Source organism: Ambystoma mexicanum, chromosome 1p (genome assembly GCF_040938575.1).
Source record: "Ambystoma mexicanum isolate Mex_15411 chromosome 1p, UKY_AmexF1_1, whole genome shotgun sequence".
NCBI classification, from domain to species: Eukaryota; Metazoa; Chordata; class Amphibia; order Caudata; family Ambystomatidae; genus Ambystoma; species Ambystoma mexicanum.
The window spans coordinates 1289356303-1289381003 of NC_090921.1; the positions used below are offsets into that span (position 1 = coordinate 1289356303).

Here is a 24701-nt window from a genome sequence, read left to right on the forward strand (position 1 = left end):
AGTTTGCAAAGAGTACATTTCCAGTCTGCACAATTTCTGTGTGTTCCTACTAGTGTACTTGGTTTGCAAAATCTCCATACATTCCCATTTATAAAATCTCCCCTAGATACAAGGTAAAAGTATCCTAACTTGTGTGGGCTTGTTGGCCTTCTGTTATATCCACCACAGGGGTAGTGGTGCCCAATACCTTGGGGGATTTTCGACTTTCCAGTTGTTGGGAAGCACCCAACCGCTTTAGTTATGCAAGACCTCTTTTAGGCGCTATAAAGGACTAGGGGGGAGGAGGGGGACTGGGAAGGCTCTCTCGTGCAGATATAATCACATACACAGACATGGGCAGGCACTGAAGGAGGACATGGGCAGGCACTGAAGAAGGCACTTATTGTTTAAATATAAAGCACAATTAACTATTAGATGGATAGATTAGTAATGTCAGATCCTATTCATTGTAAAATCTTAGTGCAGTACGAGTCAAAAACTCCCCACCCCCCCAGGGGGAATGTGGCCTGTGCTAAAAATGGACTACAGGCGCTTCTGCAGTGTTCGCCACTTAGGCTAGCACTGGCAGTGCACACAAACTGACTCACCAGTGTGTACTGTCCGTCAAGGGTCCATGCAGGCTAAAAATGGGATTGACATGCTCTGTGCAACAAAATGCTGAAATGGGACATATTATAAGTATTAAGTGTGGGGGGAACCTACAGGCCCAAATAATGTTAATAGGAGGAGTGAAATACGGATAGAATTAATGAAAACTGTTAATAAATGTTTTGTTTTTCCTGGGGCTCGGCCTCAAGGTTTGCAAAAGTCTGCAGAGCTGCAGTGTGTTTCTGTGTAAGGTAGAACTATGTAGAACAGCATGCTCTGACAAAACTGCTGACAATGAAGAAGAGAAGGTTCTGGAGCATGCCTATAATGCAAGGAGGACAGATTGGGATGAAGCCATGGCCCTTATCCAGTGACGCCACTACAGCAGGACAGGCCTATATAAACTCCTTCCTAGCACCCCTTTGGCAGGAACGAACGGAAGAGGGACAGAAGAAAACCATTCAGGCAGCAGATTCCTTTGCTACCATCTTAATTATTGTAATATTAAACTTGTTATCCTTACAAGATAGACATTTGTCCTTCTTTCCCTAGAGGGGTGCATTTATTCTGGTGTGAGCATAATTAGGAACACCCTTACAAGTGGCGACTATCCCGACATGATCCGACAGTTTTCCTCCGTACTTTGCGAAGGCCCAGGCCTAGTCACCAGGAAGGAGTCATGCCGATCTACAGTGACCGGTCCTCCAAATTAAAAAAAAAACACGTTTCCTGAGCAGTTTTAGTAGGAGCCATTTAAAAAGAAATCCTCTCTGCTCACTGAAGTGGGGCGTGGCTCCAGAGAGAAAGACAGGCCAATATTGGGACCTCGTAACGGAGGAAACTCGGGCGGACACGTACATGTGAGTAGGTTCTTGTAAAAGATAACAACAAGGGGACATATAGGTATGATAGTATGTTGGTGTGAATGGATGAAGTACAAGGTTAATGACAGATTGAATAGGATTTTTGGTGATGTGTTATGGTATAGATTGGACAGGATTTCAGGTGATGCGTTGAGGTATAGATTGGATAGGAGGTCGGTTATGTATTGAAATTGTTGCACATTTCTGTTTTTCTACTTTTTATAATGGAAAAAGGGAGCCTCATAAGAACGGGAGCCTCAGCATATAAAGACACAGTAAGGGATCCTCAGCCATAACAGGTTGAGAAGGTAGTACTACGCAGAATTCTTTTATGACGATAAAAGCAATAGGATCCTCAAGCATGTTAAGAAAAGCTGGGAAGGTGGTACTACAAGGACATGAGGGAAAAAAAGTAGTGGCTTGGTATAAGGCATGGGCCTGGATAGTCAATTATTTTTGCATATTTTCTCTTGCTGTCTTTTGTGGTAAAAAAGGAAGGAAGGTGGATGAGTCGCAGTGTGTGTGTAAAAACAAAGTGGAAAATAATAAAGGAGGGTGGGGGAAAAAGTGGGTTGATCTGTATTTTTATGTAACAAGCAGCAGCGTGCGTGGCATAGCAGCAAGGTCGAAGTGAAGCATTAGGGACGCACCCAACATTATGAGGGAAGAAACCCCAATAAAACATATGCATAGGGCCCTGACACTATTGTGACAGGATAGACAAATATCATAAACAATGGGTATTGGAAACAAAGGAAGGGAGGATGTCCTGCTCCTGGCCAGAGCAGGGCTCCCATAACAAAAACATGCTAGAAAAAATGTCCATCTTGTTAGCAGCAAAATTTAAGGGGAAAAAATTACACATAAAAAGGATTCTAGATCCCTGGCAATTATTCGAGGATATGAAAAATCAGGGAGATGAAAAATAGATCCAATGTAAGGGGATATACCTCATAATGCCTAAAACTGCAGTAGGGTACACAAATCCATTCTATAAGCCTCCAGTGGTAGAGAGAGTGTCAACAGGATGATCAGGATTAGCAACTGGGGTTGGGGGAATGGGGAAAGCACGAGAGCTTTTGCACCTTCATATAACACATCCACAAGCGCTGACATGCCCGTAGCATCAGTGTACTCGGGGGGTTCAAAGTAGATATGAGCATTGCGGGAAAGGTTAATCAGGTTACAAGAACCTGAAGAAGTGCCACAAGATATAAGGGCACTGGTGAAGAAAAAGTCAGTAGATATTTTTGGTTAGACTCAACTCTGAGACAATAAGAAAGGTTTGTGTAGGGACAGGGTATGCATGTTCCTTGGACAAGAAGTAGAACAAGCAAGGGAAAATGAATGGGACGATCAAGGTGGCAGAAATAATGAAGAGGCAGGGCAAGAAAGAGATCAAGGAGAAGAGGCAGCGAGAAACCCATCCCCGCCACAAGAGGCAGCGAGTAGAACAGATCACATTTAATGGTGGTAGTACACGATCAGAAGAATACTAAAGGGGTAGAAAACAAAATAGACATGCAGATGCCTCTTATACATAAAGGAGTAGGGATAACGCAGTATGTGCCATGGCCTCAAATGGACAAAATTAATTTGATTAAAGCTCTCCACCAGCTTACAGCTGGAGTCAATGAATGGATCTATGAATTTGAAAAACAAACAGCAGGGGTAGCTTTAGCATCCGGAGACCTTAAGAGTTTACTGGTCGCCATAGTTGGGGACCAGCTGGAGACATATGGGCATGTGCCGAGTACCCTGGGGTTAGGTCATGCACATCATGAACATGATGGAGCAGCCTTTAATGAAGGGCAAGGATTGGGGATGCACAATGTGTGATGAGGACCCATTGAGGTTTATTCTTAAAATACAGGAAATGTGGAGAGTTGAGACAGGAGGTCAATGGGACCACTCAGTAGCATTTTTCTATTTGATCATAAAGAGGGGATTACCGAAAGAGGTCCAGAAGGCACTAGATAAAATTGTGGGAGTTAAAGCCAAAGGGTGGGCGGAGATACAAAGTATAATAGTCCACCATTGTAAAAGAATCAAGGAGCGGGACAGGGAGACCGCCCAGATGCGGCAAACGGACGAGGCAAAACTAGTGGAAAAGAAACTAAATAAGGTTGTTGTCCAAGCACCAGTGACGGCACCGGCTCAGGGGGAAAAGACAGGAGACACTCAACAGATTGTGAATGCCACAATTATGGCACTATGAGGCGAAGGAGGACAGGGGCAAGAGCAGGAGGCTTTGAGGGGATAGGGCCCCAGTCAGGAGGATTGGGAACATCACAGTGCTGGTATTGCTGCAGATGGTGGCAATTCTCAAGGGAATGCAAGAACAGGCCTGGGACGGGATTTAATTATGGGCCATCACCTCCAGGGCAGGGACTCCAAGGGCCTTAAGGAATGGCACACCTGCAATTTGGGCGAGGTAGTCAAAATTAGTTCCCTTATGGGGCAACCACTGCAGCAGGGTGAGGGAACACAGATTAACAGGATGGCAGTGGGAACAGGAGCCCCTTTCCAAGGAGTTACACTGGCGGGGCGGCCCTTTTTCATTCCCTGGGACAAATGCATATTCTGATTAGGACAGCCCGTAGAGGGCACTCGCAAGTCCAATCCTATTGAAAACCGCACACCCTGAAGAGGAGCCCTTGGTGGAGGTGGAAATAGTAAAGAAGCAATTTATATTTATGGTAGATTCAGGTGCAACTAAATCATGCATTATGAGGGGGAAATTTCCATAATCAGGTAAAACTCTTGACACGCAGGGATTCACTGGGGCTATTTCTACGGTTCCATACACTGAGGATTTGGATATAAAAGTGGGAGGGAAGGTAGTACGAGCCCCCTTGTTATATTCAGAGAGTTCCCCTGTTAACTTGTTGGGTAGTGATCTGCTCAGTAAACTAAATGTAACTATATCTTTATCATTCACAGATCAAGAGGCAGTGTGTTCCACTCCAGGGATGTGTGTAACTCTAGCAATGGTAATAGTCAATGCAATGGCAAGGGAGTCAGTAGTCCGTGGGGTTCCTGTGGTCCTGGACATATTTGTCTATTGCATCAAGGAACTAGAAAAAACAGTGCCTCAAAATGCGACAAAACGTTGGCGAGTACCCACAGATTTTATTTTCTGACCAAAGATGGTCACGGGGACAATATTGTCATTAGATTTGCAAGGACTAGTAGTGCCGGACAAAAGAGTAGTCCTGATTAGAACAGATCAGGATGCGTGCAAGTGGCACACAGTACTATGTGTAGGCCCGACAGTACAATTGAAGGAAATGACTGATGAGTTATTTGAGGATAGTGAGCAAAATGGGGGGATCATTTTGGAAATCTGCATCCCCTGTGATGATATGGTGCAGTATAGGAAGGTACAGTGCCCTCTGATGGCAGTGCTGAGCCCGTCTTTATTTTTTGAGGAGCACATGCGATAGGTGCCAGCAGAATTCTGGACTGTTAATCCACATGATGTTGGGTTACAGAGACATGTGACCCCAGTAGATTACAGTGAAGTCAGGAGCAGTACTCCCGATGGTGAGGCAGGATCCGTTGTCAAGGGAAGCAGAGGAACGGATAAAAGGCATTAGTCAGGCTCTATTAGAGCAAAGGATCATTGTGCCATCCACGTCCCCGTGTAATACGGCCATATACCCAGTCAAGAAAGAGACAGGGGGTAGCCGGTGGATGATCCAGGATCTAAGTCCTCTTAATGACGTGGTGCAGAAGGAGTTTCTGGTAGTTCCAAATCCGGTGACAATCCTATGTAGCATTCCCAAGACAGCGATATACTTCACTATGGTGGATCTGAAGAATGCGTTCTTCTCAATCCTACTCCACCCGGATTCATGGTATCTCACTGCGTTTACGCATTGGTCAATGGCGCTTCGAGCACACAAGATTGCCTCAAGGGTACTGTGAAAGTCCAAGTATTTTCAATAGAGTCCTGCATGCCGACTTGGGAAATATTCAGGTGCCTAGCACAATCATCCAGTATGTGGATGATCTGCTGGTATGTAGTTAAAATGATCATCAGTACAGGAGGGATTATATTGCATTATTGCAATTACTGGCTCACAAAGGGTACAAGTCAGATTACAAGAAGCTACAATACTGCCAACAGGAGGTACTATACTTGGGGCAACTTATTTCTGCAAACGGGAACAAAATATTACCAGCTAGGGCGGCGGAAATATGCACCACCCCCAGGCCTAGTACTGTCAAGGAAATGCAGGTTTTTGGGTTTATGTAATTATTGTAGGGTATGGATCCTAGACTACGCAGCCTACAAAAGGCCACTGTTACAAAGTCTCAGAGAAGGACAGAAGACACAAAATGGTAAATTGGAATGGACTGAGGAAATTAATAGACAATTTGAAGACTTGAAAGAAGCTATTTGTACGGCCAACTCTGGATTATACACAAGAGTTTTATGTATTTTCCCACTCTGATGGACTGCACATGACAGCAGTATTGAACCAAAAGAGCACAATGGGCCACAAGCCATTGGCTTATTATAGTGGGACGCTCCAGTCAGTCATGCATGGACTGTTCGCATGCGAACAAGCACTCGCATTGGCTGCATTTGAGATAGCGAAACGTTTCAGAATTGTCATGGGGTGCTCATTTACTTCGTTTATGGAACATTCACTGTTCACCATTTTGGAAAGATCTAAATCGACCTTGACAACTCAGATTATCTGCATATGAGATTATAAAATATCTAAACCTTTACATACAGTAAGGTGTAGGACGGGAAATCATGCCACATTTGAGTCATCCACTCATGACCTAAAAATTAATTACTGTGCTACATACAAGGGTGAAGGAGGGTAAATCTAAAACTAGAGACAGTGAATTGACAGGATAGATACTATATGTTGATGGGTCATCAACAATTCACCAGGAGAAGGGACGGAGACCTACAGGGGCGGCAGAGGTGCGCGTTAAAGGGGAGCGGGGGAGCATGACAGTTTGATCATGAAAAGATCACCTATGCATCATTCAGCTCAGGCTGCAGACCTCTCATTGAGGCATTGGGAGCCTCTCAAGGGTAGTGTGTTACCATCTACTCAGAGTCGGCATGTGTCACGACAACAATTCATGCCACGGGATATGGAGTCATGTATACCTTTTCATCAACACCTATGCGGGACAAGACGTCAGCCTTTCCGTTTCGGACTCCTGGCCGGTAGGTGATGACATAGTCATATTCGGCAAAGAAAAGAGAACACCGCATTTGACGGGATGATTGAGCCTTTGCTGTTTTTAGGTATTGCAGGTTTCGATGATCAGTTATGACCATGACAGTATGTCTAGCACCAAGGAGATAGTGAGTGTTGCCATGCCTTGAAAGCTGATTTTATAGCCAAGAGTTCTTTGTCTGTGAACGCATAATTGAGTTTGAGAGGTGAGAATTTTTGTGACCAGAAGGCCACAGGGTGTAACTGGCCAGCTCCTGGGTCCCTTTGTGAGGGAACAGCTTCCATAGCCATGCTAGAGGCATCTGTTTCAACTATATAAAGGAGGTCTGGGCGAGGATGCCGTAGAACTGGAGCAGAAGTGCATTTTTTCTTAAGTTCTTGAAAGGCCTTCTTTGCTTCTTCGGTCCAATTGAACTTTTTATTATTTTTTCTGAATAGTGATGTAATTGGATGCACTATTTGCGAAAAATCTGGGATGAATCGCCGGTAAAAGTTTGCAAAGCCCACCATACTCTGGATTCCTTTAAATGAAGTTAGTGACAGCCAGTTAAGAACGGCATCTACCTTGTGCCTATCCATTCTGATACCTTTTGGTGTGAGGATAAAACCGAGGAACTCCACTTCGATGACATGAAAAGAGCATTTTTCGAGTTTAGCATACTGTTTATGTTGGCGGAGTTTAGTAAGGACGGAGCAAGCATGCCTGACATGGTCTTTTGTAGCAGAATACACCAAGATGTCATCAATGTAAACCAGGGCGCAAACGTCGATTAACTCCCGCAAAACATCATTCATAAAGTACTGGAATGCAGCAGGAGCGTTGCAAAGTCAAAAAGGCATTACCTGGTATTCATACAAGCCGTATGTGGTACGAAAGGCGGTTTTCCATTCGTCTCCTTTCTTTACTAAAACAAGATGGTACACCCCCCTAAGGTCCAGTTTGGTATACATTTGGGCGTCTTTGACTTGATCCAATAATTCAGGAACAAGAGGCAGTGGATAACGTTTTTTTTACTGTGATCTGGTTCAATGCGCGATAGTCGAGGCAAGTCCTCAAATCTCCTTCCTTCTTTGGTACGAAGAATAAGGGACTGGCTGCCGGTGATTTAGATGGGCGGATAAATCCATTTGCCAGGTACTGATGAAGATAAGATTTCAAATGGACGTTTTCTGGTTCAATAAGTGCATAGATTCAACCACAAGGAATTTGCGCACCAGGTATGAGGTCGATCTGACAATCGTAGGGCCTGTGCAGTGGTAGAGTATTGGCTTGTTCTTTCTGGAATAAGTCTTGAAAATCTTGGTATTCATTTGGTAGAGTACTGGTCACACCTAGTACAATTGCCGCTGCACTGGGAGTAGAAGATGTACATCAGTCTGTTTTCCCCCTTTCTTGGTAATAACAGGTGTGAGCACAATCATCGGAAAAGGCCAACATCTTGGCACGCCAATCTATTAGAGGGTTGTTAGCTACTAACCATGGCATCCCTAAGATTAGTCGAAACTGAGGAGCTTTGATGAGATCGAATGCAAAAGATTCTCGGTGTCCATCCTGGCACAGTAGGGTTAGTGCTGCTATACATTGGGTTACTGGTCCGGAAGATATTTCTGTCCCATCAACATTAGTAACTTTTTCAGTAGTCCACTTAGAGCATAAGGGAAGCCCCATCTCTGCTGCCAGATCTTGGTCTACATAATTCCCAACTGCTCCGCTGTCTATGTATGCTTCGACAGCATGCATCTGAGACGGTTGTTGGTGATTGATCAAAATTACTGGTAATGCAAAGTGTGAGGCCTGTGGCTCATCCTTCTCGCTCGACAAGCGGACCTCTACGCTTGCTGGGCTTGGTAGTTTTCCGACCCCTTGTTCTTATCTTCCTTCTCTGTGGCACCAACAGTTCTCCTTGGTGGTTTCACTGGACATTCTTTGAGGAAGTGGCCTGATTTTCCGCAATATAAGCATAATTGCTGTTGCCTTCTCTTGTCTCTTTCAGTTTTAGTTAAAGGGGGCTGTACACCTCCGATTTGCATGGGTTCTACCGTGTTTTCGAATGTACGTAGAAAATTATCCTTTGACCGGACATACACAGCTCGAGTGTCTAACCTTATCCGGTCCGCTTTTCGGTCTTGTAATTTGTGATCTAATTGCACCACAAGGTTGATGAATTCTCCAGTCTTTAGGTGGGTTAACCACTCGAGCAAGGACATCCTTCAGTTCCCCTCGTAGACCCCGGTGAAATAGTGCGGTCCTTTTTTCCTCAGGACACCCAGCTTCTACAACTAGTCTGTTAAATGTTGCTATATATTAAGCAAGTCTCGACTTCCTTGACGGAGTGACAAAAGTTTGTTTTCTAATGCTTGACCTTGGGTATGACGAGCAAAGAGTTTTTCCATTTCCATCTGGAAACCCCCAAAGTCATGTAACAACGGGTTATCCTGATTTACCAATGGTACCTACCAATCCGCAGCACTGCCACTCAGATATGACCAGACAAAAGCAACCCGCGCTTGGTCGTTAGGAAAAGCCCCAGGTCTGCAAAGGAAATGAAGACGACACTGGTTCATGAACGTTGCGTACTTCTTGGGGTCCCCAGTAAATCGTTCAGGTGGACATAAAGGAACTGCCCCAGTAAGGGTTATTTGTACTGGATTGGTGAAAGAAGTTGGTACAGGTGCTGGCGGAATGTTACCAGGCAATGGGGTCTGTCCTGCATGCGATTGGAGCAATTGTCTACTTATTTCATCGGTACGATCCTTAGTAACAATCAAATCCCTCCTAAGAGCATTGGTTTCTTGCCTGGCTGAATGTACTTCAGTGCGTAATTGTCCCAACAACTGAACTAACTGGTCAGTCTCTGAAGTCTCCATGACGCCCAGGTGGATAATATTATTGAGGCTTTGTGTTCTGTTACGCTCACCTGGTATCCACGGGGACGCCACCCAGCCCTGGTTGGATGATTTGCACTCTCAAACCTTCTCCCGGTCCCTTGGTAAGGCCTCTGGTTAAAGAGGGGTCTTCAATATAGGAGAGCTGGATTCAATACCAGATGGTCTTTATGTTTTCCCACCTCCCTTCGCCTCAACTCCTTCCGCCCCCTAGGGCCCTCTCCTCACCTTAATATTGTAAAAGGTGGATTCTCCGTCCTGCTCCTCGTGGCAGGGGCGTGTAGATGTGGGGGGCGAGCAGTGACCAAGTTACTTCACTGGTGCAAGCCCCCCTCCTATGGGAATCCAGGCCTGCTGGGACGCCGTAGGTTTGCTGCTTTACAGTCTTTATGCGCAGTTCTTATGTTCCTCTTAGTTCGAATAATAATGTCTTGCTTCTTTCCTTTTAGGTATGGAAAGGTATTTTGGTGTTGTCATGCAGTTTGAAGATGAGCATGGGCCTGTAGGCGAAAGCTCGGTGTGTGCGATGCTGTCCGGTGAGTAATGCGCGGCGCTGTTTCGCCTTTTATATTGCTAACCTGTGTCTTTTCTCTCCTTGCAGGTTGCGATGTTCCTCGCCAAGCTCCGTAATGTTCCAGCAATGATACTGACCAGGAGATGACTAACCAGGTAAGAATTGTGTGGCTTTCTTCATTCGGGAGGAAACATGAGTAAACGCTTACTAATGCGGTCTTTCTTTCTCCTCTTTCCAGGTTATGGTATTCCAGGATGCATGCGGTGCCGGATGATGGAGTTTGTCGCTTCAGATGTGTGGAACTGAAGTCGGCGATGGATTGAAGACAGGATACTGTTTGAGGTAAATTTTGTAGTGTTCTTTCTCTCTCTGCAGGTCCTTGGTTTCAGGTAAGCTGGCATCAAAGAACTGGACACGGTGAGCGTGACGCTGCCCACAGCAGAATAATGCAAAGCATGTTCTGCTGTTTGGGCGTGGTTTAAATAGTCTCAGGTAAAATAGTCCAGGTAAAATAGTCCCAGGCCTGCCACACCCAAAGTAGTCCAGGTAAAGTAGTCCCAGGCCTGCCACACCCAAAAGACTAGACCGCATAGCTCAGTTGCTTGTAACTGAGCTATGTGTGCATCCATGTTGGCTGAACCCCTCCAAGCTAAATAGTCCCAAGTAAATAGCGCCATTCTAATGTTGGTCTTCAGGATAGTTATGAGCCTGGCGCCTAAGGTACCAGGACTGACTCCAAGAGAGTCTTGGATGAGGTTTTAAGGCCTTTGACCTGGCCCTAACTGAAAGGCTGACTTGCCAGTGAGGGCCAGGGACAAGGGTCAGTGTTAGGGAGAATTCTCTTATAAGGCTAATTTCCCAAACCTAGTGAGTCCCCCAGCAGCTTAGCTGGATTTTTGGGGTTGTTTTTTTTTCCTTCCTAAGAGTGAGTCTCTTTTCCTCCCACTCTTAGGCATGATTTGAGTGTCTGACTTTGTGTGTGCTCATGGGCTATGGGGTGTTCTGTCTACTCCATAGGGTATCATCTATTTTTCATGTGTGTGTTACCAGCACCCTCAGTGCAGTAACACAGGGGTGTCATAGTGACCCCCCAAACATAGACTCCATACCCTGGGACTGACTATTGTCTCCCAGGGCATGTAAAGTCAACATTGACTTTACTAGTCCTAAATTGTGAACAGAACCAGTACAAACCATCATATTGTGGAAGTACTGGAAGGGGTTAATTATATTGCCCCTGGGTCTGTTTTCAAGGAGGCACTGTCCAGTCCCGCCTTGTGGAGTTTCTGGCTGGTGGCAGTGGTTACCACACGAAATATTCCACCGGAAAATATTCTCTATGGGATTTTCCCATTGATTTTAAACACACCACTTTTTGGTGCAATGTTAAAGATACCGCCGGTTTATTTATTTATTAAATCCCCGGTTGGGTCTTTTTGCCAGAATTCTTTTCTAAAATGGCGTTTGTGTCCGTCTCTGTAACTCTGACCAAGGTCGAGCCCTTTGTTACACTATTTTGGCGGGCTTCTCCACAGAAGCCCTCCAAATGGTGCCACTGTGTCTGGGTTCCACAGGAGGGGTGGTGGGGGGAATTGGCACCCTGGACTGCATTGCCTCGGCAACCCAAGTCGCACTCTACTCTGATTGGCCCAGTGGTGAGCCGCCCGGCTCACCACTTAGCATGTTTGAGTGACAGCTAGGCTGATGAATTGAGGTTTTTCTGCATAAAAGCAGGGCCTTTGGGACTGGAACTTCAGAAGTCGCCACAGGACCCAAGAATCCGAAGAGGGAAGAAGCTGAGCCATCTGCAATGACACCACCGTTGAAGCCCTGCTGCAACTACCTCACCACTTTCCCGACGACCAGAGAAGATCTTCTGCTGGACGAGTCTTCTTCCTCTGAGCTGGTGGGACCAACCAGTTCACCCTTTTCGCTTTCCAAAGTCGTCTCTTGGTCGAATCGCCCGTGCCAAGCACCCCCGGCGGCCGGATAGCCAAGCTTCACCACTTTGACCGCAAATTAAAGGAACGCTCGTCTCCTCCCCTGGTCGAAACAACAAACTGCAACCCCTGCCAGGAACAACTGGCACCACTGTAGCTTCCTCTCTGTTTAAGGTACTGTGTCCTGCCTGGCCTCCCTTTCTTCGGTTTGCCCAAGGTGACCCTTAAATCCTTGGCTTGCCAACTGGGTTGGTCCCAGACCTAACTTTACCTTCTTGAATCGCCCCAACTTCTTTTGAACATTCTGCAAAGACTTTTAGTGCATTTTCAAACCGTGTGATCCTGGGCACATTTCGCTTTGCTCCCTTATAAGTGGGCCTGGCCTATGAACTTTGGCTCTACAGTCTATACTGCCTTTATTCCCTTGTTGAGAACTCAAAGTGTTGAGACCTGTTTTATTTCTATGCTCTGTCTTTTTCTCTCCCTTTAACTGAACTATTGGAGTGCCATCAGGTTATGCGCTCACATCTGTTTAACAAATCGTTGTGTTTTAATCCTGACTTGTCTAATAGTTATTAAGGGAGGTGTGTATGCTTTACCTGACTGTGTTTTAACTTGCTTTTGATTTAGAGTGCTAGTATATTACCTAAAGTGTGTTTTAAATAAATAATTATATACTTTTTATACAAAGCTCTGGTCACTGTGTTTGCTCTACTGTGTTTTTAGCCCTATTGTGTATACTCTATATACTGCCCTACTCTTCTTGAGAGAGGTCTGACTGCTCAGCCACAGCTACCAGGTAAATCTGGGTGGTGCAGACTGCTACCAATTGGGTTTACTGCTTACTCCTGTAGTTAATCTTTTTGCAGTGTTCCCCAAGGGAACTGCACAGGATTCTGCCTAACAGTCATGACAGCGACAAGGCCGAAACATGCTTGTGGTCTTGTGCAGAAGGGATGCGACCCAGCAGTCTGGGACTACCCTTTTTGAGGTTGGACCAGGTGGGATTTGCATATGGTCTATCTCCTTCTGTAATGCCTTAGCAGGCGAAGAACAATGGTCTGGAGGGTTGTCCAGAGCAATGCCAGAGGTTAACATTCATTCTAAACCTTCCAGCCGTCACCTCTTGTGTTTCGCTATAAGCGACGAGAGCCACAAATAAGGCTCTCAGCATACTTATACTGTGTGAAACCATAAGCAAGTCACTTTATATTGCGTCTCCAAGACAATTCAGTCTCTGGGAAGCACTTTCTATGTCATAGCAAGGAGGCAGCGAGATTGAGGGCACAGGGGAGGCAGAGTGGCAGAAGAGATTCTGGTACAGGCAAGGATTATAGTACATGACCAACCAAGGTACAGGGGGGATGCTGTCAAAAAGAGGCTTGGACTAGGAGAGGATCTGGGACAAAAAAGGCTTAAGGGCACAACAGGAAGCAGAGGCTGTGATACAGGGGAGGCTGCATGGCCAGAGGGCAGTGGTGATGGATAAACGGAAGCAGGGCAAGTGAGGCTGCAGAGCATGAACCTGCCAGACAGAAACGGACTGGTTGTGCACTTCAACGCTGGGATACAATAACATACCACTGCCAGATTTACCTCTCGGCTAGCTCCACATGTGCCTGTTTCCCAGCATACTCCTCAGCTGTCCTTGTAAGCTCCTTGGTGATCACCAGCTGCGAGATGTCAATCCGGTTGCAGAGCAGGTCAGAGATTACTTCTTTGGCATGCTCCACAGCACCAGACGGGTCCCTGAAAGACATAGTTATGTTAAACCATTTATAAAGCACAAACGCTCACGCCAAGGGGAATCATGGCACTAAGGCAAAACTATACTGACAGACAGAGAAAACCGAAGACCAAAATCAGAAATTAGGCTGAAAAAAAGCCAAGTTTACACAGCCCGCCTAAAGCTGAGATGATCCTCAATAAGACAAAGAGGCATGGCCAGAGAGTTCCACAGCCATGCAGCTGCAATAGAAAAGGATAGCCCCCTCACACAATCACGTTGAACCAAGATACAAGCTGCATTTGCCGACCTCAAGGAGCGAGCCAGCACATACCGGTGAAATTTCTCCTGCAAGAATTCTGGGCCAAAACCATAAAAAGCATGGTGCACAATGCACAAAGCCTTGAACTTAATCCGTCTGGACACCGGTAGCCATGAACTGGATTGTGCCGCAACTAAAATCTGAGGAGGATGACCCACGCATCTGCAGACTGAGCTGTATCAGGGACCTGCCCAGTCGACCATTGCCCGCCTTACCCTATATATCACAGTAACAAGCACTTGAGTGGTAGTAGTTTCATATAGTTGTTTTTTTCGAAGTGGGGAAATCATTTAACTCAAATATTGGTTACCCTGTGGGTTAAAAACACTTCTATCTAAGGGTAGTTAGGCTTGAGGGATGAACAAAGCTACTATTATCAGGACAACTTACATCTGAGAAATGAAGGGTCTTGGCAAGGTTACCACATTTCTGAAAAATCTATGAATGGGTCCGACAATAGCACATTTCCAGTTCTCAAATACCCCTTTATCTTATTTTCAACTTCCAACAAGGACCAGAATAGGCATTCTCTGAAATCGACACTGATGCCATAGCACAGCTGGTCTACCCCTAGTTGGAAATGCAGAATCAAATTGATGCCCCATGGGTGAGCCATACTTTGACAATTTCATTTGTAGGCGCAAAGTGGAGAGTCTATAGGAAAGCTACTACTGTTGCATGAAAGGTATCTGGTTGTACAATATTAACTGATCTTACATGGATATATATATTTTCACTGGCAAAAAACGTTGTTAAAGGAACGTTATGGTTAAGTTGCACTAGCAAAAACCTATGCAATTCAATGGACAAGCGTTACAGGGACGTTATGGTTACAGGTAAAACCGGAAAAACCCTGTAAGCTAAGCAACCATAACTCGTGCCACAAGTGTGCACTGCAAGGACTAACACCCATGATATCAAAGATGCCATCACAAACCTCATCAATGACATCACTGATGACATCACATGTGTGGCTCCCTCTGTTTTGTTGATTGACAAATTGGCCAGGTGCTTTTCTTCACTACCAATCAGGAAGTAACAATTGAAAAGGTTCTATCTTTGTGTACGGCACGCTTGTCATATGTTCTTGCACTACTTTCCTAAGGGTTCACGTACAGCATATGATAAATATACATATAGGGGAAGAAGAAAGCATAAAATACACCAATGATTTCTGTGCATGAAGGTAATCAGATATGTTATGAAGACTTTCTGGTAATACTGTTCCATGTTTGCCTACTTTAATTTCCCTGATTATATGTTTTCTGTACAATAGTACAATTATGTAGTTATTAAGAGAATGGTAGGTGGCACTTACATATTTCACAGTACCCAAAACTGTAAAACAAAAGCATTCATAATGCCACTATGTGACATGGGAACATTTTGAATATTACAATTCTATGGGGCATGGTGCAGACAATGGCTTCATTTCCACATCAGTTGGTTCATTTACTGCAAAGAAGTGTGTAATACAATGGTGTCTATAGCTATCCATTGCTTAATGTACTACTTCTTTCATGGTAGTCGCTCCAATGATCTTTGATCGTTTTTTGCCACCATTACAATAACAATCCCTTGTGGAGGCTTCCCATGAAAACTAAATGCACATGCGGGGTCATCAGTGATGTCATGAATGAGATTTGTGATTGCATCTTTGATATCATGGGTGTTAGTCCTTGCAGTGCACACTGGTGGCACGAGTTATGGTTGCTTAGCTTACCATAACTTGCAAATTTCGTTTTTTTTTCTCGGTTTTACCTGTAACCATAACGTCCCTGTAACAACGTTTGTCCATTGAATTGCATAGGTGTCTGCTGGTGCAACTTAACCATAATATCCCTTTAACGTTTTTGGCCAGTGAATTTCATTGTTTTTTTAGCAGGACATGCTTAGTTTGTAAAGAACAACTCTCTAACACAATGAAACTACTGGCAGCATGGTAACGCAGACCACGCGTCTGGTTGCGCACATTGGGTGGCATCCAAGCTGCTCAGCCAGGCACCAGCTCTCTTACATAGTGGTGCCAATTACAAACGCAAAAAATGTATGAAAATAGCAGCATGGCAAAAAAAAATAGCAAGAGAAAATGGAGTAGGTGTAGAAATTGTGTATGTACAAATCAAACAGAGAAAGACATTGGGAAGACAACATAAGGGAATGCAACAACAACAGAATTAACGTCTCCCTTCACCAATCGTACCGCACTGCTACTGTACATGGGAACAAAGAATTAAGGGGCAGAGTAACGACTGGCAGGAGCTTAGAGCAAAACGTTGGTACAATTTAGTAAGGAAGCAGAACAGCCTCTAATTATTGCAGAGGTGTTGCAGTATGCAATAGGACATATGTGTAACGTCTCTTTTTTGTAATGCGGCAATGCCAAGCACCTTCGAGTTGCAGGAAAGAAATGTTCCTCATAACAGAATTGACTTTGTACAGTAACCCCCATTGATGCGCACTGTAGTGGGAAGCGTACATTATGCACTATATATTCCTCCATGTACAGCAAACACATTCTGTTTTCCATAAGAAAACATATTGGAAAGGAAAGCAAGGCAGTCGAAGCCGCAATCCTTGCACAACACCATTTGTGCATAGCAAAAGAAAGAAACTGTGCAAATAGCAAGAAGGAGAGGCTGTAAGGCAAAGTAAAAAAAATTGGGAACAATTGTGCGTAACTCAAAAGTGAACAGGTCAAATCAACGACCCCTTTCTCAATCCACTCAATTAGAGGCCAACCGGTATGGCGATTACTCTATCTCAAACCACGTAAAATAGAAAGCAGGGGTTCACCAATCTTTTCATATCTCATTTTATTCATGAAACAATATAAAAATAGTTAACAATAGTTTGCCTTCATAAATTGAGCACTAATTTAATTTCATATAAGCACTTAGTGCAATCTGTGAGGTTAGAACGTGACAAATCTGTTGTTCGTATACAGATAGTTGCTGGTTTATTAAGGTATTATAATATAATTCCTTAAGATAAGTCACGTACAAACAAATGTTTTGGACAAAATTAAATGGCTGTGGCACACCTGCACATATACTCCTTCCCCATGTCGCAGACCGCCATCCCCTCAAAAATCGTATCATGGGAGACGTGGTGACGACACAGCAATCTCTTCCTTCCCTAACAACCAAGTTCTACAAAACCACATTTTCCCCACACTAAGTATCGAATTGTGCTACCCCTTCCCTTCCCTAATGGGTTGTAGGAATATGCAAAAGTGAACATGAAAAATGATAGTGCGGGTAAGTGTTTTGGTGGTATGCTTTTTTTTCCTGAAATGGTGTTTAGACTCCGCGGCACTCAGTCCTCCTTGCAATTAAGCAAAAGATAAGTGTCCTATGGAATGCACACAATCACAATGGACACATCTGTACGATGGCAGCAGGCTCCCCATGGCTGCAATTTGTCCACCACCTGGCAATGCGTGTGGGAACGGACGTTTTTGCGTAGTGCAAGTGAAGGCATGTGTATTTGTCCCTCAGTGTCCTGGTAACATCAGCACTCTGCATCATATGCGAAGGAACGTTAATGTGGTCGGGGCATGCACCCACGTCCTACAGATAGGTATGCAAATAAGCATCCTACCTGGGGCACCCTATAAGTAGCCAGCATCTTCCCAAAATGGTTGGCGCATGTGTTGTGCACTATTAGTGTGTGCAAAATTGGCAACAGTGTGCATAGTACACATAGGCACATGCACACAACGCCGTCCGCCCAAAACGTGTCCAGCGGACAGTCGTCCAAAATCATAGATGCCAACATTATGTGCCCAAAAATGTGTACGAATGGTAATGTTTCAACAATCGTACCTAACATATTGATGACATAACAGGAAATGATGCCACATCAACTTCACGCAAGGAAATGACAGTACATAACATCAAAGGAAATTATTTCACATTAACTTTCACCTTATGACATCACAATAAATGACCTCAGTTGGCATATGGCCTTCAGGTAATTACAGGAGCGGAGTGCTTGGTGGGCTCCATCCCATATCCTCTAACCCATCATGGTAAAGAGAAGTACCAAATGAGTGACGTGTACATAGTGTCACAAGTATTTTCCTTAGCAGAACCCACTTTCCTCTTGAAACGTATCAATAACAATGTAATTCAGCATTACTGGATTGTGTATGGGGTCTTTATGAAATTATATCACTGTACCCAAGAGCCAAGTATCCCTATGTAACTAAGACAAGTTCATGTAACTAAGACAATGTGATGCAACAGCGCCTCAATGCCCTTGGGCTGCTAGTGCACTTTACAAATCGTAATAATTAAATAAAAGATCAAATAAAACATAATATATCATAATATATCACTCCGTTTCCTACACAGGCAATGTGATTTCACAAGGAACAGATACAGTAGTGGGGGTTTGTGAAAGGTGCATAAAGGCTCAAATAAGCGATCACTGACTTTCCTACACAGTCACTCAGACCTCACAAGATACACATACATTGGTGGGCGTCTGTACAAAGTGCATTAGTGATTTTCATAAGATTTCCCTCACTTTTCTATACAATCAGTCAGACCGCACATGGTACACAAACACTGCAGGGGGGCCTCTGAATATTCTTCAGCAGTAGGTCACAAATGCATGTGACAGGGTAAAAGTCTCTTGAAACCATTTGTAGAAGAAATTGGGTGTATTTCACTTTTTTTTCGCAATGGTGGAATGGCTAAAAGTGGTGTCCTACAGTGCTTCTGCAACTACCACCAACCATTTCACTCTGCCTGAATACGCACAGTAGTGGAGAAAACTATAAACGTCTGTTCCTATCACCCACACCCGCAACAGCGACATTCCCCATTGTCCCAATGTCACAGGTAGCTTGCAGAATAAAAGGACTATATGCACGTGCGTGTACCCAAGGATGGCAACGTCCTTGTCCGGATGAAGTTGAAACATTACTTCTTCCCTTTGCAGCGTCTTTGCAGCACAGCGACATTGCGTACTCTTAAAAAGTTGCACACACTTCACCATTAAGATTGAAGAGCTCTTCATGTGACAGTATTAGTTGTTCACAACAGCCCTCTGAGTACACACCGCGGCCACAAATGGAGTTTCGCAATCCCTGTGCCTGTAAAGTCCCATTTCCATAGGCTCCATCCTCAAAGTCGCCGGATCTGCCTTTCGAGCGTCGTTACGACACCAGTGCCAACTGTACCAGGCGACCACACTGACGGTGCGAGGGGGCTCTCATTTCGGGAACAGGAGCCGGACTCTCAGACAGCAGCAAAGCATAGGGTTGAGCAATGTACGCAGTATTTTTTGGAAAGGGCAGGCTTACAAACACATGGATATGCTCCATTGCACATGCATACATGTTTTCGAACAATGTACGGCTGCTTTCCGGGTGAAAAATCTCCACAACAATCCGCCCAAAAGGCACAACGTAGAAGTGCTGTGTAATAGGTTTGTGCCTTTTCTGAACAACGGAGTGCAGCACATAGTTTTGCCCTGCAAGTAATGGTGCACCACATCTGCTTACCTACAGTGCGCCTGCAACTAGTACCAGCCATGTCACTGTGCCTAGGCACGCACACCAGGGGCGAAAATGATTAAAGGGCCTTGGTGGCACCCACACCCACAGCAAGAGTCCCCATTGTCGCATTGTCATTGGTAACTTCCAGAAAAAGGGAGGATACGCATGTGCGTGTACCCAAGTACGGCGATGGCCTTCTCCAAATGAAGCACAAACATTTTTTCTTGCATTTCCAGTTTCTTCTTTTCAGCACGCCGTCATTGCGTACTGTTAAAAAGTTCCACAAGCTTCCACCAATAACATTGAAGAGATCTGCATGTAACAGTATCAGTTCTGTACAAGAGACCTCTATGTACACAGCCCGCCCAGATATGTTATTGCGCAATTCCTGTGGCTCCATAGTCCCATTTCCATCGGCGCCAACCTGAAAATGTCCGGATGTGGCTTTCCTGCTGCGTGCAAGCGTGGGGGCGTGGGGGCATAACGTGCAACCAGGGTAGGGGAGGTTTGTTATAAGGGGCGGCTCTTAAAAGCGCTTTGTTAGTTTTTGTATCATAAAGGCTTCTACAGGAAGAACTTCTTTCCCATTTCTTTTTATTTTCTGTTTTCTTGTGCGGACATTGTTAAAGTAAACTCTTCAGCGCATCTTGTAGACGTGCAAACAAAACAGCATTACCAATGGGCGACAAAGAAAGGGCATCTGGTTGGAAAAATTCAGCATTTCCACAACTAATGAGGTCATTGTTGCAGAAGAACATCCCAGGAGCGACAAAAAAGTATTCATGATTCTATTGATGAGACACCTTCCTCCGTCTGGCTCAGATCATCATCCATGATCAATGTCCCACACTCTTCGTGGTGTTATCGATGAGAACATCACCTTTGCAGTAGGAAAAGGCCTCTTCACTAGCTTTTGCAACCTCTTTAGTCGAAGGAACAAGCCTAAACAAGACATGTAACCCATGTGCATGCCGCCTTAGTGAATGACGATCACGTTGCCTCTACCCAAACTTGCCAGGTCTTTGCAAAGTGCATCCATGTCGGCGAAACTGCGTTCGTAGACACCGTTCGACAATGAGACCACCCCTTCCAACCAAAAATGCACATCAAAGTTTCTTTCCATGGCATACTCTTGCAGATTTAGTAGAAAGGCATCACCTATAGGCAACACAATAGGTTTTCACCATGTCAACCATCCTCTCTATGCAGAGAATAATGTACAGCAGTGTGAGCGCCCCTTCCAGTGAACCACACCTACAGCACCTGATTGGACAATTCCGAAACTCACATGTTCACTGGACAACGTAAAAAGCGTACGTCGCATGTGCGGTTCCCCAAGTACCGCGAGGGCTGCACCCCAGGAAACCAGTACCAATCCTCCTTCCCTTTTCACTGCCTTTTGTCTAGCACCACCTGATTGGATACGGGTAAATGGGCACACACGATTCCACCAATGCCATCCAAGTCGTTACCATCTAACACTGGCTATGCTGCACAACACTTCATAGGTACCGTTAGAAAATCAGCCTGCTACTGTACTGTCACTTGCCAGCACGTCCAGTAGAAATTTCGGTAAAAGATTTCAAAATGTGTGCATCCACATTCATCCACTTGCGCACCCACTACCACAAATTTAAGGTACCAAAAATGTTTCTGTACTATGCATATTACTGTGTTGTAAGTACCTCTGTGCATGGTATCTGCCACTGAGCGGCCATTACGGTCTTTAGAAGCCTGCTGTTTTTTCCCCATCCCCTACCATGAAGTGGCACGTTAGTGATATGTGCTTGCAACATTCTCATAGACCCATATCAGACAGTGTAATATCGACACAGGAATTCCTTGCTTTGCTTCCCACAATGGTACGAAATGTTTTCCCCACTAACCCACCTCCTACATAAAGTGTACAAAAATGGCATGAATACCAGCATTAATTGTATCGTACCCAGCAAAAACAACTTTCCAAAAGATCATTGTCTGCACAGCTGTACTTTTGGGTAGGCTGCACTATTACAGCAGGCTCTTTTTAAATGTACCCCCTTGCACTCTCAGCCCTCTACAACGCATCCAGAAGAGGAGTGCACAACTTGGGATGGTATCTGTCCTGCAGTAAAATGTCGCTAATAGCTCCCAGTGCCTTCAAGCAGTAAAGGGAGAAGACTAAACATTATGCAGAAGGCTTCTGGCCCCTGGGACCACAATACCTTCAAATCTAACTCCCTACATATGTGCGTGCGCAAGCTCTTCCCTCATCATTCCCCCAACTCCCACAGGGTCACGCGCTTCTACAAAAAACAGTTGTTGGTAGATGTGCTTTTCCACCTGCGCCGTCCCTCTGCAACATGCTCCTTGCCTCCTTAACACTTGAGGGGAACTATCGCCGGTTCGGAAGCACCTCAAAGTCTCTCTCTTCGCAACTGCTGTTTCTGCTCATCTCCCCAGCTAACTGCATGACGTACACTTAATCTGCACTACTTACCTGACGACTCTGATGTTGGACCCATGACACCTCCCCCTGCCAGGAAAACCTCTACACTAGCTTTCTAGCAAACCCTGCACTTGAGGACTATTTCCTGTATGCCCAACAGTGTATCCACCACCTCGTGTTTGCACTTATCCGTACACTTGGTACAATTGGCCTATATTTTTACTTGTCATTTGTTGTTCTTCCCATGTACGTCTTAGTTACTTACCTATAACTGTATTTCTCCAGCATTGGTATCTTTCATAGATTCAGATGCTTGAATAGTCCCCCTCAGACTGGGAATCCTCAGTGATAAAAATTATTACTTTTTTTTTTTTTTAATATACATCCCTTCTCCCCTAGAGAATGCATGTAGATACTCCATAGTGGCTTCTGAGCCACTCCATTGTGTAGTCCCTCCACCTCACTTTGGTCCTTTATGGCCCCAACCAATGAGGTGGCAGGGCTTAAGCTCCGCCCCCGGCAGCCATCTTCAGATTTTGAACCGTAGGAACTACAGTATGATGGGTGCTGAGCATAGGAGCAGCCTCTCAGGGGAGGCGGGTGGGCGCATGTGAATTTATGAAAGATGCCAATGCAGGAGAAATACAGTTACAGGTAAGTAACTAAGACTTCTGCAGCATTGGAGCTTTCAGAGATTCAGATGCTTGAATAGATGTCATGACCCCTGCCCCTGGCCCTAACCGGCAAGCCATCTAGACTGCACCACAGCCTTCCATCATGGCCCCCAAGGGCCGTACCATTCCGCCCAAGACACTCTTGGAGTCAGTCCTGGCGCCTTTCGCAATAGCCTTTGCACAACATGGATGCCCCCGGATAGCTCAGTCCCAGAACTGAGCTATGCGGTTTAGTGTTTTAGGTGTGGTCAGACCTAGGGGCACCTGGGATACCTACAGGCTATATAAGCCACGGCCAAACTGAGGAACACACTTCGTGTCACTCTGCTAGCTGCAGCGTGACGCTCACCACGTTCTGTTCGGATCCTCATCTGCATTCCTGAGCCTGTTACCTGCAAGAACATTGTTAGTATACATTTACCTGTGAGCGAATCCTGCTTCTGTCCTCTGCTCCTGGGTCCTGAATATACAGCAACTCGGCGAGCGCTCCTTCGATCTGCATAGCCGCACCTGGGAAGAAAAGAGAAAAAGCAGTGTTAGTAAGCGTTTATTCTCCAATATTGAAAACAATCAGAACAAGTGCACGCTTACATGGGGTTGACTCGCCCTTGGCCCACGTCCATTCCGGGCCATTTAACGACCTGCAAGAGGGACGAAAACACGGATTAGCACACAAGAGATCAAGAAGGCGGCACGTGCTATGCTTTACTCACAGCTCTTCATCTTCTCGGCAGCATCCATTCTGGGACATCGCAGCGGCCTGCAAGGAAGAGAGAACAAACAGGTCAGCACAAGAAAAGGCACATAGCGCCGCGCATCGCGCTTTTACTTACCATCTTGTGCACAGCCCCAAGCAGCACGGCACCACCAGAACTCCATTTGCACCAAAGGAAGGAGACATTAATTGGGGCAATTACAAAGTAATGGACAAACTGCCAAACCAGCAGTCTTACCTGGACAAACGGGAGTCGCAGCAGGTCTGTACTCTGAGGGCTGGCACCAGTTAAGCAACTAGGTTGCATCGCGCCCATCCAACAACGCTCCCCTGCACAGAGCAGCAGGACGGAGAACACACTATATAATAAAGAAAGGTGAGGAGAGCACGAAGGGGGTCGTTGGGTCCACAAGGGAGGTGGGCTCCAGGCTAGAAGAGACAATAAAACAAAACCCCAAATTCCTGTTTCAGACCCGGTCCTCGGCGGAACAAGAGTCCAAGGGAGGGGTTTCAAGGTCGGAAGTGGTCCAACCAGACGGTGTGGCGTCCCCGTGGATATCAGGTGAGCGTTAAAATAGAATACCAAGCAGTTAAAATATATGCCACTATCATATACATATGCATAAGTACAGAAAAAAACATTTCTGATCAAAACTTTACCATGCAGCAATACAACGGTTACATAATCAGAGAAAGGCGGCTGGCCCTACCTTATGCAAAGAGGTGGCGGAGCACTGCCTGTCCAACTGCAGATTTCTTTGTTGCCATCTTCTGCTAGGCAGTAGTGCTTAGCGAACATGTGCAGAGTGCTCAAGGTAGCGGCTCTGCATATGTCCTTCAAGGACGCTACTGATGCCGTTCTCCCTCTGGTGAAGTGTGCTGGGGGTTGCCCTTTAATTGATGACAGTGGGTGATGCATAGAGAGACCCATCTTGCCAGACTTTGTTTGGAGATATATTGTCCTTTCGTGCGGCCCGCAAAGGCAATGAAAAGTCCGTTAGATAATCAGAACTCTCTAGTTCTCTGCAAGTAAAATTTCAATACCTAATCACATCTAGGGAATGTAAAGCTCTTTCCGCCTCCGAGGTATGGTTCCGGAAGAAAGATGGTAGAACAATGCGCTCCGAGTGTCATTTCTGATAAGACAGAGGGCAGAAATTTTGGGTGTGTCCTTAAAATGACGCAGTCTTGCTGAAACCAAGCAAAAGGAGGTTTTGAAGACAAGGCTTGTAATTCACTGATCCTCCTGGCCGAAGTCATCGAAGTTCCATGAGAGCCGTCGGTACAATATTCAGGAAGGAAATGATGAGGGCGTAGGAGGAT

The 24701-nt window shown here is 45.3% G+C and overlaps 1 protein-coding gene across 7 annotated transcripts in view; it reads right to left on the reverse strand.

Moving 5' to 3' along the window:
• POLD1 (DNA polymerase delta 1, catalytic subunit) overlaps positions 1 to 24701 on the reverse strand; it is a 1263933-nt gene that overhangs the window by 330496 nt on the left and 908736 nt on the right. For 6 of the 7 annotated variants that reach the window (XM_069605393.1, XM_069605349.1, XM_069605354.1 and 3 more), the window contains one exon: positions 13601 to 13753. The exons of the other annotated variant lie outside the window; for it this stretch is intronic. In XM_069605393.1, coding sequence (XP_069461494.1) covers positions 13601 to 13753 — 153 coding nt within the window. The remainder of the gene's footprint in view (positions 1 to 13600; positions 13754 to 24701) is intronic. 7 annotated transcript variants of the gene reach the window in all.